The 14,457-nt window shown below is 33.8% G+C and overlaps 1 protein-coding gene and 1 long non-coding RNA gene across 8 annotated transcripts; one reads left to right on the top strand and one right to left on the bottom strand.

The window, feature by feature from the left end:
• Window positions 1-1,690: 1,690 nt before the first annotated feature.
• Window positions 1,691-14,120, bottom strand: LOC139903996 (uncharacterized). 7 transcript variants are annotated; one of them, XR_011778617.1, is made up of 9 exons: window positions 13,924-14,120; window positions 12,945-13,536; window positions 12,653-12,768; window positions 12,290-12,562; window positions 11,325-12,183; window positions 10,864-11,137; window positions 10,424-10,567; window positions 10,001-10,299; window positions 1,691-2,323 (listed from the first exon to the last, which is right to left on the bottom strand). It is a non-coding gene; the product is annotated as an uncharacterized lncRNA (long non-coding RNA). The 7 variants fall into 7 exon arrangements; XR_011778621.1 differs by having other exon boundaries at window positions 10,424-10,554; XR_011778618.1 differs by having other exon boundaries at window positions 10,001-10,567; window positions 12,945-13,027; window positions 13,198-13,536.
• On the top strand, window positions 1,744-8,384 carry LOC139903995 (probable aspartic proteinase GIP2). The gene is made up of 2 exons (XM_071885930.1): window positions 1,744-2,825; window positions 8,156-8,384. The coding sequence occupies exons 1-2, from the start codon at window positions 1,744-1,746 to the stop codon at window positions 8,382-8,384; spliced, it is 1,311 nt and encodes a 436-aa protein (XP_071742031.1).
• Window positions 14,121-14,457: the final 337 nt, after the last annotated feature.

Below are 14,457 nucleotides of genomic sequence, written 5' to 3'. Positions count from 1 at the left end.
TGAGAATAATTATTGTTTTCTGATCGGTGTTGATTCAGTGAAGATGAAGATGGTGTTGATTTTTTTCACTTTCGGTAGGTTGAATTTTAATTTAGTTTAGTTTTTGGATTTTAATTGATGTTGATTTAGTGAAGATGAAGATGGGCGGTAGATAAAAAGATAAATATATCCTCGCATGCATTGTACATGTTAAGGTTTGACGGACTTTTTTAACGGCCGTTTGATAGAGGGATTTTGATTGTACTTTTCTGAACTAAATATGTTGATTAATGTGACAGACCTAACAAAAATCTGGTCACGAGAATATGTAAGAATTTACGACTTACGTGACAATGGGATGAAGGTTGCTCTTGTCACACGTGTGAGACATGTTTGAGGTAATTTTCAATCATCGCTCTTTCGAAGTGGGTCTAGTGATTTTTCAAAGAAAATAGAGGGTCGTAGTGTCATTACCAATCATACACCTTTTGAATAGAGGTTACACGTAACATTTGTAAAACGTACAATTACTTACAATTGTAATATATTTTGTTCAGTTCACGATGATGATTACACGTCTTTGTATATGTATTTTATGATATTATATTTATTTAAAATACTTTCATAATTTCATTTCATAATAGAACTATTTTAACTATTTTAGGAATATTAACAGATATTCATTAATCCGTTTAATCCGACGAATATAAATAAATGAATTATATTTAACTGAATACGATTATGGCATTAATTTAAAAATTGAAACATATATAAATACGGATATGAGGTCACCCGATTGATATCCGATCAGGGTCGTCCTATAATTCTAGAGGCGCTATATGATACATAAAAAAGAACTTTTATAAACGTTAATTTTTTCATACATATAAACTAATAATTATAAACCCATTATTTCTAAAATAGTTAATTACAATTTAAAATATTTCTCTCAATAAAATAATATTCCGTCACTACATAAAAAACTAAAATTGTTATAAATCTTTTAGAATTGTGGACCATTTAAAAATTTTGAACTTTATTTGATAACACTTTGGACGTGTTTGGAAGACAAATTTATATCCCATCCATTGTATCCTTAGTGGGAATGCTCTAACAGAAACCATTTCATGCATCTCTCTCATCGACGACTTTATGGTAACTCCAAGTCCGTGGATTCACATGGCATGACCAGGGGCGGACCAATGAAGGTTCAGGGTGGGTCGGCCACCCCCGTTGGATTTGCAATTTTTAGTGTAAATTTTTTCGGTTTTTCGATTTTGCCCCCGGTGGAAATTTTTTTTTTTTTGTCCCAAACCCTTCATATTTTGTCCCAAAACCTCCATATTTTGCCCCAAAACCTTCGTATTTTGACAAAAAATCTCTAAATTTTGCTCAAAAAACTCTATATTTTGCCAAAAAAATCTCTACGTTTTAGAAAAAAAATTTCGCCCCCGGTGAAAAAATTTTCTGGATCCGCCACTGGGCGTGACCATCTTCAAATTTCTTAATTTATAGCGTATGATTATGTCAACGCCAATGGTTGATGTGGGCCTCTAACAACGGCCCATACCCAAATACAGCATCCGTTACTCTATAATTAAATACGGAGTACCATTTAATTATTTAAATTGTACCACCAATGCTAAATTGGCATTTTCTGTACAAGGATTAGCATGAAAAAACAAAATCTATTCTAGAGTTCTATTTAAATCCATTTGAAGTTTTGAACAGAAACAAAAAATAACAAATCCCAGAAACTTTCAAATGCATTTTTTTCTACAACTACTTGTTATCATTCTAGCCAGCTTCATCTCTCATAAACATGAAGCTAAAGCAGCTTATGTTCCACCATACACTTCCATCGTAGCTCCTGTTACCAAACATACCGATGCCGCTAAGCCACTCTATAGCGTTGAAATCATGACAACATACGTAAACATGCAATACTTGCACGCAAACTTCCTTATAGACATCGATGCGCCATTCATATGGCACGACTGCATCCTTCAATGGAACCCGTACCCCGGAAGTTGTCCTAACAACACACTTTGCACCTATCCGGTTTCTTGTGAAGAATACCAGTGCACCGATGTTCGAACAACTTACTCGTATCCAAACTTACCTTCTTGTCCACCGGCGAACAACGCTTCAACGTTACCTGGTTGGGGATACTGCACGTGTCCAGTCAACGTGGTCAGCCCGATCACAACATCATGTACTCAAGCCCTACTAAACTACGATGATTTCACGGTCTATACAAGTAACGGTAGAAATGTTTTCACTGGCGCATATGGTGCAAACCCTAACGCCGCATGTGCTCCTTCTTCAACATTTGCATCATTCCCTAAAAACATTAACGGTGTCATGGCCTTTTCGTCCTCACCTTGCGCGTTACCAGCGTATTTATATCAACCGCTTAAAAGATCGTTAGCTTTATGTTTGCCTAGCACTTTGTCCTCTCGCGGGGTTCTGTTTTTCGGATCTGGTCCTTATTATCTTCTTCCTCAATCGGACGTTGATCTAAGAAGTTATCTTTCGTATACTCCGTTACTAAAGCATCCAGATTCTTTTGGATACTTTATCGGTCTCAAAAGCATTGTAATTAGACGAAGATCTATCGGTCTACCTACTAATATCACTACAAAGCTTAGTACAATCGAGCCTTATACACTTCTTAGAACCAATATATACAATCAAGTAGTTAGGGTTTTTTCGTTCTATACAATAGGAATTCCTCCTGCGAATCCAGTACCACTTTTTTCTGTTTGTTATAGTACGATTACTCGAATGATTTTAAGGCTCGTTCCTGATATTGATTTGATTCTTTCGAATGGGAACAAGTGGACTATATCACTACAAGAATATGACCCTTTAGGGAGGACAAAAGTCCTCACAATAGGTGCAAAAGTCCTCACAATAGGTTTATTGTGAGAACTTGTCCTCACAATAGAGTCCTCGCTATAGGCCCGACGCAATAGGTCAATTGTGATGACGATGTTCACGCTATAACATTTTTAAAAGAAAAATGAAAATGAAACGTTAAATACCTATTGTGAGGACAATGTCCTCACGATAGATAAATAATTAAAAAAATCGTCATCTACGAAAATACATAAATACAAACATAAATACATACATACTTACATATACAAACATAATTACATTAATACAAAAAAAAATTTGTGAGAACATGTCCTCACAATAGGTTGATTAATTTGTTTTTTCAAATGGAAATCGTGTCCTCGCAATATTCCTATTGTCAGGACGTGTCCTCACAATAGGTAAGCTGTAAATAAATCAGAAAGCTGCTGTATTTGCAGCTTATATCCCAGTTTGTCGGGTCGTTTTCCCAGTTTCATGATTTCCAGATTATCAACAATACAATATTAAAAACATCAATATCGTCAATATCAACAACCAAATAAATAACGTTATATATCAATAAATACAATATATATTTTTTCATGTTAAAAATTACAAGTTTAAAACTTCTAATTCGAAAACTAAAAGTTAAAACAAAATAACAACCTCGGAATAATACATTAAACTTTCTAGTCCTCGTCATTGTGCCTTCAATGCCTTCGCCATTTTACGGAGTATCACATTTCTTCTCTTGACGGTACTAATTTTCCTAAGCACTGACTTTACCTATGTAGGTATAAATATCTATAAGTAATATACATATACAATGAGGACCTTTTATTATATTTTACGTTCTAAGTTAAAAGAATTACTTGCGTCTTGTAGTTGAGTCACTCCCTTCAACAGGATAGTCCCATATCGCGTGTACCATATCGCGTGTATTGATTGAACCGACCATCAATGAGGACGGAAACATATATGAAGAATCGAGAATGGTATGATGTTCAATTCGACTCATCCTCGACATCATCCTCGCTCCGAGTGCAGTTAAAAACACAAAAAATACTCAATGTTAAATACATATTTACATACATACATACATACATACTTAAATACAACGAAGAGATACTTTATTACTTACAAACATAATGGGCCGACCTAGTAGCTGCGAAACCTGAATGACATAATGAAAATTTTCAACAACAAATGTTAATGATAATCAATTCATGATATTCTTGTGCTACATGCATACCTTAAATGATGATTTGAACGTGACTATAAGGGATCACCTCATTACCTCCATGATATCCTAGTGGTACATAAAAAATTAAAATACAAGTAAACAAACTCTAAGCCAGGTGATCCAAACAACATAAATCAAAAATATTAAATAATACATATAATACATACGTACAACCAACATATAAATAAATGATACATGCTGTTTTCTAAGTGATATAAACTACACTCAATTCATTAGTTGATTACTAACTAGCTAACTTACCATTTGTTTTAGCCATACGCTCCTAGAAACTAACTAATTAGAAACCTACTTTAATTTTTACAATATAAACATAATCTTGTTAAACTAAAGCTCAATCAACACAACAAGATCCTAAATATGTTGTAGTGCTTAAAGTAAGTTTAGTCACCAACTAGTTAAACAATTTTAATGGTCAAAATCAACAATCAACAAAAAATCAACTTTCAATATTAATACTTAATACAAGCACTTCTTATGATTAACATTTCAAAGCTTCTCATAATAATTAAACTATCATCAAACAAACCACTTTATTCAAAATATGAAAAATTTCAACCAAAAACAAAAGTCTACAAAATTTGACCGAATCATTCTTGCTAATTCATATAAAATCAAGCGAATAGCTTTCATACAATGCATTTACAATCATATAGAGCATATGTAGCAACAAAGATTATTCGGTTTATCAAAGAAACTAGCAAGATTTTAACTAAAACCTTAACTACATAAAGTAAAGGAAAAATGACGATTACCTCAAATTTTGTGGATTGAAACGTGAAATGAATGGATATAATAGATTAGGGATCGAAAGGGTTTGAGATTAAGCTCTTATTCGTGATTTTTGGTGAAAAGATGAATGATTTTGGAGGTTTATCTTCGTAATTTTACGGAGTGGGTTGGGGTGGGGTTTGATGATGAAAAGTGAAGAAAATGTAAAGATGTTTGATTTTTAAGGTAACCTATTGCGAGGACACCTATTGAGAGGACATGTCCTCACAATATGATATAAATTAATTTTTTTAATCTGACTTTTTAAGTTTGATTTTTTCAGTTCCCACCAAAATGAAAAAAATGAGTATTTAATTTTTTAAGACTTCTATTGGGAGGACATGTCCTCACAATAGGCTATAATTATTATTTTTTAAATATATTTTTCTAAGTTTGATTTTTTCGGTTCCCACCAAAATGAAAAAAATCCTAGTATTTAGTTTTTATATATTACCTATTGCGAGGACATGTCCTCACAATATGGTATTTTTATATTTTTTAATTTTTTTCAGACTACCTTAAGGCTTATCGGACGAGGTTAAGGCTTATTGGGTGAGCGTATGGCTTATGGGACGAGTGTATGGCTCATCGAAGGAGCGTATTGATCATTGGACTAGTGTATGGATTATCGGATGACCTTTAGCCTCATCGGATGACCTAAAGGCTCATCGGACAACCTTAAGGCTCATCGGACGACCATAAGGCTTATCGTATAACCTCAAGGCTCAGCGGCTGAATGTATGGTTTATCGGACGAGCCTAAGGCTTAACGGACGAGTATAAGGTCTATCGAAGGAGTCAAAGGCTTATCGAAGAACCAAAATCTTATCGGATGAGCTTATAGGTATAGGATGATCTGAAGGCTTATCGGACAACCTTTAGGCTCATCAGATGACCTTAAGGCTTATCAGACGACATTATGGCTTATCAGGCGATCTTAAGGCTTATCGGACTAGTGTAAGGCTTATTAACAGAGCTTAAGTTTTATCAGACGAGCGTAAGACTTATCACACCAGCATATGGCTTTTCGGACAAGCCTAAGGCTTATCAAATGATCCTAAGGCTTATCGGTGGAGCCAAAAGCTTATCGGGCGAGCTTATGGGTATAGGACGACCTAAAGGCTCATCGAACGACCTTAAGGCTCATCAGATGACCTTAAGGCTCATCGGACAACCTTAAGGCTTATCGTACGAGCTTAAGACTCATCGGATGAATGTATGGTTTGTCAGACGAGCCTAAGACTTATCGGGCGAGCCTAAGCCTATTGGAGGAGTCTAAGGCTTATCGGAGAACCAAAATCTTATTGGACAAGCTTATGGGTATAAGATGATCTGAAGACTTATCGGATAACCTTTAGGCTCATCGGACGACCTTAGGGCTTATCAGAACGACATTATGGCTTCTCATGTGACCTTAAGACTTATCAGACACGCGTAAGGCTTATCAGATAAGCTTATGGCTAATCGGATGAGCGTAAGACTTATCAGAATAGCGTAATGCTTATCGGACAAGCCTAAGGCTTAGCGGACAAGCCTAAGGCTTATCGGAGGAGCCAAAAGCTTATCGGACGAGCTATGGGTATAGGATGACCTAAAGGCTCATCGGACGACCTTAAGGCTTATCGGACAACCTTAAGGCTTATCGGACAATCTTAAGGCTTATCGGACCACCTTAAGGCTTATCGGACGAGGTTAAGGTTTATCGGGCGAGCGTATGGCTTATGGGACGAGCGTATGGCTTATCGAATGAGAGTATGGCTTATCGGATAAGCGTATGGCTTACCGACCGACCTTTAGGCTCATTGGACGACCTAAAGGCTCATGGGACGACCTTTAGGATCATCAAATGACCTTAAGGCTCATTGGACAACCTTAAATTCTGCCACCACAAATACATATATACTTAATTGTCTTGTATACATCTACAAGCATACAGTATTAATTTTCTTGTATACATACATACATACAATATTAATTATCTTGTATATATACATACATACTTACATATATAAACATAAATACATTATACACACATACATTCATATATATATATATATATATATATATACATATACTGTATACCGAGCTATATATACATAGACACATTCATACACTGTACTTACAAACGTAGTTACATATACATACATTCATTATAGATATTGTATATAACATTCATTATACAAACACATATATACACACTCATTCATTTATTATACAACCGTAATGTATATGACATTATGCATATACATCATAGATACATATATACGCATACAAACATTATACATACATACATACTTACATATACAAACATAAATATGATATACACATGCATACATATATACTTACACACATATATACTATAGACAGAGTTACATAAATATATACACACATTAATACATTATACATGTATTAATGTATAATGTATTAATACATTAATACTTAAAAACATACTTACATATACATATATTCATTATAGATGTTGTATATGACATTCATTTTACAAACACATATATACGTACATGCATAAATACATCATTATACATGATTGCATATACAAATATTCATATACATATTTACATATACATACATTTATTAAAATTATTAAAAAGGTTAACAAAAAATCTATCAAAGATCAAATATAATAATTTTAATAAAAATATACTTAAAATTTTTAATTACCTACTTTGAGAACAAGTACTAGCAATACTTTAATATATACATACATACATTATACATGCATACGCTAATATAATTAGTTTTAACAAAAAGTATTAAGAAAATGAATTTAATTTCCTATTGTGAGGACACGTTCTCGCAATAGGTTGCGCGGGTTTTTATTTTAATTTAGAGGGAACTGAAAATTTAAATTTAATTCGTTTTAATAAAAACAGATTATTTTAAAAAGGTTAGTTACCGATTGTGAGAACAAGTCCTCTCGATAGGTTCCCAGCTTTTATTTGTTTATTTTTGAGGAAACTGAACATTTAAATATAATTCGTTTTAATTATAATTGATTTATTAATTATCTATTGTGAGAACATGTCCTTGCAATAGATCTGGTCAAAAAAAATATTCAACGTTTCTTTAATTTTTCTTCTTTGACTAGAAAAAGAAAATCAAAAATAAAATAAATAACACCTATTGTGACGACAAGTCCTCACTATTGTGTTAGTCAAACTAAAAAATCAACTTCAGCTCATATTTTTGTCATCTAGCTGCCTTTCTGTGAGGACATTAGTGTCCTCCCAAAAAGTCTCGTCACAAAAGGTCCATATTCTAGTAGTGTATCCACGGCTAACTCCATGAAGCAAGTGACACGTGACGTGGCGTGTTTAGCGTTTGTTGATGGTGGTGTGACACCAGAACATGAGATCGTGATTGGGACGTTTCAGTTTGAGGATAACTTTCTGGAGTTCAATTTAGAGAATTCGAGTTTGGGGTTTAGTTCTTCATTGCTACGTAGGCAGACTTCTTGCTCAAACTTCAACTTTACTCTCACGAATAGTTATTGAAGCTGCTTAGATTGAATAGTTATTCAACAATTTTCCCTCCTAATTAAGCTTTTGTTAAATGTTTGCCGGCTTGTCGAATTAACGTATGTTTTGCTTGGATAGTAGTTTAGACCATTATTAATGGTGACGGGGTGATGGGGTTGTTTTAATTTGTGTGGTATAGTAGTGATTTGGCAAAAGTGATAGCGTGATGAAATTTGTAATGGTATGGCGTGATGGTTGTGTGATTGGGTAATTTGTCCCACATTTTTATTTTCTTTTTCATTTTTATTTGAGTTATATTTTTACTTGTTTGATTTTTTATAAAAATAATACATATAATAATTTAAATTAATAATACATATATAATAATTGGTCCCTAAAGGTTTAAATAGCTTATTTTGATTTGTTATTATTTAGTTTATATTTATACGGAGTATTATATTTTCTAAAGGTTCAAATGGTATATTTGGTAAGTTATGTGATTATTTTGTAAACTCGCTACAAGTATATGGACTTAAAGTGTAGTTTTCTTTTAATTTATAACCTCTTCAGACTTCTTCTTCATCGAATGAATGTAGATTTGAAAAACCAAAGATCTCATCTTCTTCTGCAATTAAACTTCGATATTTTTGATTTATAATCTAATATGAAAACAGATCAGGTACATGGCATCATAGGATTGGTCGAAGTCATCCTCACGCCATTTTTCCTTCCCGTGATGTGGCCATCGCGCCGACGAATTTTGCAGCCCATCACACCGCACTGTGGCGCCATAATGGCGTGATGGTGATGATTTCGGAGCCATAACGCTGCGTTAATAAAGGTCTTATTGCCCTCAAGCCTCGTCATGTCTTTTGAGTATTTGTATCCCGTTTTGTCCTTCTCTCTGTCCGAAAATAAGATGTGTTATATAGTTTTTGTTTTTGTTTTTTTCCTTAAAAAAACGTAAAACTCTTATTAGGGATTTCAATATGGACAAGTTAAAGACTTTTTTACTTAATTGGTCACGTGGTTTTACACTATTTTGCATGCATTGTATCTGTCTTTTTTTTCCAAACTTGATCCTTTTATTTTACAAATGTTATGTAGGTAGTCCTTCTAACTAACCTCCGTTAAAACAATTCGTCAAGTCTTGACATGTACCTTGCTTGTGAGGGTAAATCTGTCTTTTTAGCCTCGTCTCCTTTTCTCTCAGGGTGTGTTTGATAAAACTGAATAATTAAGCGCTAAATGTTCATAATCTGAACGATTAATAGGTCATTCATGAAGTTGTTTATGAATGACAATAACATGTTTGATGGTCATATTAAAGTTGCACAATCCCAAACCATGCCCCAATTTCCTTTAAACTTAAAGTCATGTGACCAAAGGGCCTTTGGCCGAGCGGTATTGTGGTGGCCCTCCAACCAAGAGGTTGAGGGTTCAAGTCCCACTTGGGACATATTCGTGGTTGTAAATATTCGTGTTAACGAGTGTGTGAGTTTGCTTTTCAAAAAAAAAAAAAAAAAGTCATGTGTATGAGGACACAACTACGGATTCCTTAAGCACAGAACTATATTTTAGCTCGTCAGTGACAGATATATAGCATAAACTTAAGTAAACCACAATGTAAAATGAAAAAAAAAAACACATACCTTTAAACTCCGTAGTATTTTAGTCTGTGATCTCCAATTGAAGAAAATCAGCTTTAGCCTCCCAATTTGAAGTTTAGAGAGAATAACAGAAAATAATCTTTTACTAACTCAGGCTTCTCATCTTGGGAGTGAATTCAAGTACACAATCAACATAATACGCTAGAGTGAGAAACCCAACAGTCCTATGAAGAAATATAAGAAATAATTAACAAAAAAAAGCCTGAAAATGGTTATTTTATAACGCGAAAGCTAACTTGAAATTCAGTCCACTAAAGAAGTAGGAGCAAAAACTGATTGACCTGCATTGACCCAAGAATACGTTGATCTTCACACGAAAACTTAATGCATAATCAACAAACACCACATCGCATCAAAAGAACATAAAATGACTCTGAACAAAGAGAGAATTAAGTAGGTACTAACCTGCATTAATAAGACTAGAAAATTCTGCCTAAACCATCCTCTACTCGAAGTTTGACTTGTTGTCTTTTTTCCTTGATCGGGTTTACCACAAAACACAGATTTTCTTGAAAAGCATCAACGGTCAAATATTTCTACAAAAAGTCCCTACAACAGATATCAAAACTGAATATATAATAAAACCTCATTTAATCCAATACCAAGATAAAAAATTTATACTTTTTTCAATCCATAATTACATTGACACATGAGCCAGTAAGTTGAAATCTTAGGCTACAAATTTTTAAAAACCCAGAATCATAAGCCCATTTAATAAATATATGACTGGGGCGAAGGATGAAAGTATGAAGATGTGAAAGCTGTAAACATGAGTTGCGAACAAAAAGATCGAGAAACAAAGAAAATGTATATCATGAATCACCCTTTTAAGTGCTTAAAATTACCTCGTCATTAAATTTCCAACAGATGTTACAACTACCTCAACAAAAATATCTCTTATTGCTTAATTTTTCCTTTATCCTCTGCAAATTTAAGCTTTACCATCTGCAAAAACAAAAACTGGATTCTGAGTAAGGTAAGTTGCATAAAAAAATGAAGAAGATATAACCATCTGCAAACACGGACACAGCCTACACAATCAACATCATACAGAAAGATGAACTTAGAAAAGTTCAAGAATGTTATGTTCTTATCCAAGCATAAAATAATTAGACCTATCTGCAAAAGAACAAAAGAAAAAAAGATCAGTCACCAGCAGTTAAAGTTTGACTGCTTAAATCTGAACAACAGAAACTCATCATCAGAACCCATATTTTTCACAAATCAGTTCCCTTTTGTCAAAAGAAAAAAGAGCAAAAAAAAGAAGAGCAAATTACCAGAATCATCCTCTAAGTGAGTATATTACCTGATAATCGAATGTCTATTAAACTACCCTGGGCTTCTCATTTTATGGTTCAGCAATAATCAGCTTCCAGTCTGTTTCTCTAGATTATCCGAAAGCTGTTTAGTCTCCAAGTAAAGTCTTTCTATTTGTCTTCCCAGGAGTATGTATGAATTGCATGAAACATCCTTTCAAGAATATTCACAGATATCAAGTACAAACATGATTTGCGAACAAAAACATCTAATGACGGAAAATATATTACATGAATCTTCCTTTTTAGTTCTTATAATTACCTCATCACAGAAAGTCTAACAATTGTTACTAATAACCTCAATGAAAATATCTCCCTAATTGCTTAATTTGTTTTACCCTCTGCAATCTTAAACTTACCATCTTCAATTACGGAACTGGATCATTACATAATAATACACTAACATGAATCTAGAATAGCCCAAGAAAATTCTTATCCAAGCATAACAGAAGAGAAAAAAATCAGTCACAAGTGGTCATAAAGTGGGAAACCCAACAAACACAACAAAGTTCTTTTATTACAAAAAGCTAACTTATAATTATTCAGCCCACTAAAGAAGTAGGAGCAAAAAAAGAGAATTTCAGACCACGACATGAAAGTATGAAACATTGGCCCAAGAATATGTTGATCCTTCACGCAAGAACTAATGCATAATCATCAAAAAACATATTTTTTTTCACAAATCAGTTCCCGTTTGACAAGAGAAAAAAGAAGAGTAAATACCTGATCAATGCATGTATATCCGCTACAAAATTTCAACGAAAACATCTATGTGAGTGCTTAAACTTGAACTTAACCACTTTGCAAGATCAATGGGTTCATGTCAAGCAGCCAAGGAAGGCAGGCAGCCTAGCACATAAAGGTACTGTTACATATAAGGTTATAGTACATTTTCTACATTCTGGATGGTTAGTTTAATTGTAATAATGTCAGTACTGAATAGAGTGTGCATTACCCATTAATTGTAATAGAGCATGTCATGCGATGTCTACTTATATCCAAAGATATTCAAAAGCTGCATTCTGGCCTTCAACTCTTTCTGGCATGTATCCAAAACTCTGCATCCATGTTTAATGCATCTTTTCATGAATAAATCAAAAGGCTATAGAAACACGGACCCGCACTAAGTATCACAGGGACCACAACCAAGGATACTTGATGCTGAATGAGATTATACGGGTTTCTGCATTGACTGAACTTGCGCTCTGTCAGAAGGCTGCTTCGGTGGCTAGATATAAATAGAAAATGTTGATTAAAACGCAACCTTACGAACTACAAGTCAAATATGATATATGATATAAATGAATGAACATCGAACCTTCCTGAAGAATTATTAGTCACTGCAACTCAATGTTTATCAAAACCAATCTACATACCAATCCCGATGAAGATGTAACATACAGTTTCATGGAATTCGTGCCTAAATGAAGCATCCTGTGACAAGATAGACATTTGACAGGTGATACACTGAGAGCATCTGTTATCAAAGAAATTTTAAGAGAAAAAAAAGGTAAAATGTGATCTGCAACAAGGTTAAAGGTTGGTAAGTTACTCAGACAATTAAAAAGGATGTGAAATTTAAGTCAGGTAGTTTAAATCCAAAGATATACCTGCTTTGCCACAATGCCCGTACTGCCACTGATGTCCCCTGCACCATCTTTTTCCTCAAAGTGAAGCGCTCGAGCAATCAAAACTTATGTTCTTGCAAATGAAATTACAACAATAAGAATAACGAGGGGTTCCCTTATCAATTAATTAGCTCACCAGGTTAGTTAATGTCATTAAAAGAATGAAAGATACAAACAAATAAACAATTGAAGCAAAAGAAACAAGAAAATCAACTGAAAGAGCATAAAGTTCTACTTTATTAAGCAGCTTGATTGCACGTGCAACGTATAGTGATAAAACAGGACAGTGACCATGTATTAGTCTCTACTTACAAACAACTGCTCGTCTTTCTACAAATGCACCCCTTGAATTGCAAACACAAGGATTAAGTTAATTATAGTTTGTGTTGAAAAAAACCTTGGTATTATTCTCCAGTAAAAAAAACACCAACTAAAATTAGTTTTTACATGTCAATCCACGATCAAGATTTGCCCCCTTGTCCAGAGCTCACTCTTTTCTGGATAGATTTGGCTGATCATTCTTCATATTATTCGCAATAGTTAAACAACAATCATATGACAGTTTCCAACATACCTAAAAAAAAGTAAAAGACATATATAATACAAAGATGAAGAAAGCATATCATTCTTGGCATTATTTTATTCAAAAAACAGCAATCCTGTAACAGTTTATAACATAACTAAGAGACACACATATGGCAAAAGACAAATATGAAGATACAGAAAGCAGATCATTCTTGATACACATATTATTCGATCTAACTACATCTATATATCTCTATCCGCATCATTTGCAACACCGAATGTTGGTTAGCAATTTCTTTAAAACGATTAATTAATATCCATATCAAACTTGCAAGCTAAAAGTACTCATATCTTCGTTGAATAAAATCAGAAATAAAAAAGAAAAGACATATCATTACAGATACATACATCATACATATTCAACGGATATTAGTACCGGAAAAATACAGGAGAGGCGAATAGTGTGAAGGATTTGAATCTTCTGCGAAGGCGAAGGAGAAGTGGAGCTTAATAGCGTGCCCTCAACGGTGGAAAGAAATCGCTTAGGGGAGACCATTCGGCACCGGCGATGTAGCAGATTACGAGAGTAAAAGGGCGGGAAATCATTCCCCTAGGGTTTTGGGTTTTGATTGTAGAGGTAGTAGGTGGAGGGTTGAAATTAGGGTTTTTTCTTATTTTCGAGGGACGGTGTTTGGATTGTATTTGTAAGGTTAGGGGTCTGCTTTATAATTAAGCAACAATCTTACGGAGCATTATATTACCGTTAGACGTTGGACGTTACACGAAGGCAGTATATCTTATTTTACCGTTGGATTAATCAAGTTTTTAACTTGCATACTACGGAGTAATTTCATCTGCTTTTACAAATACGCGTTTAATTAACTGAATTTGTTATATGGAGTAGTATACTTTATTTATTTACTTATTATTACTGTATATGCTTTATTTTTATTTTTTTAAAATTGAAAAG

The sequence above is a fragment of the Rutidosis leptorrhynchoides genome, chromosome 4 (genome assembly GCF_046630445.1).
Source record: "Rutidosis leptorrhynchoides isolate AG116_Rl617_1_P2 chromosome 4, CSIRO_AGI_Rlap_v1, whole genome shotgun sequence".
NCBI classification, from domain to species: domain Eukaryota; kingdom Viridiplantae; phylum Streptophyta; class Magnoliopsida; order Asterales; family Asteraceae; genus Rutidosis; species Rutidosis leptorrhynchoides.
Note: the sequence above shows the minus strand (reverse complement) of the source record. Positions and strands in the feature narration are given on the sequence as shown.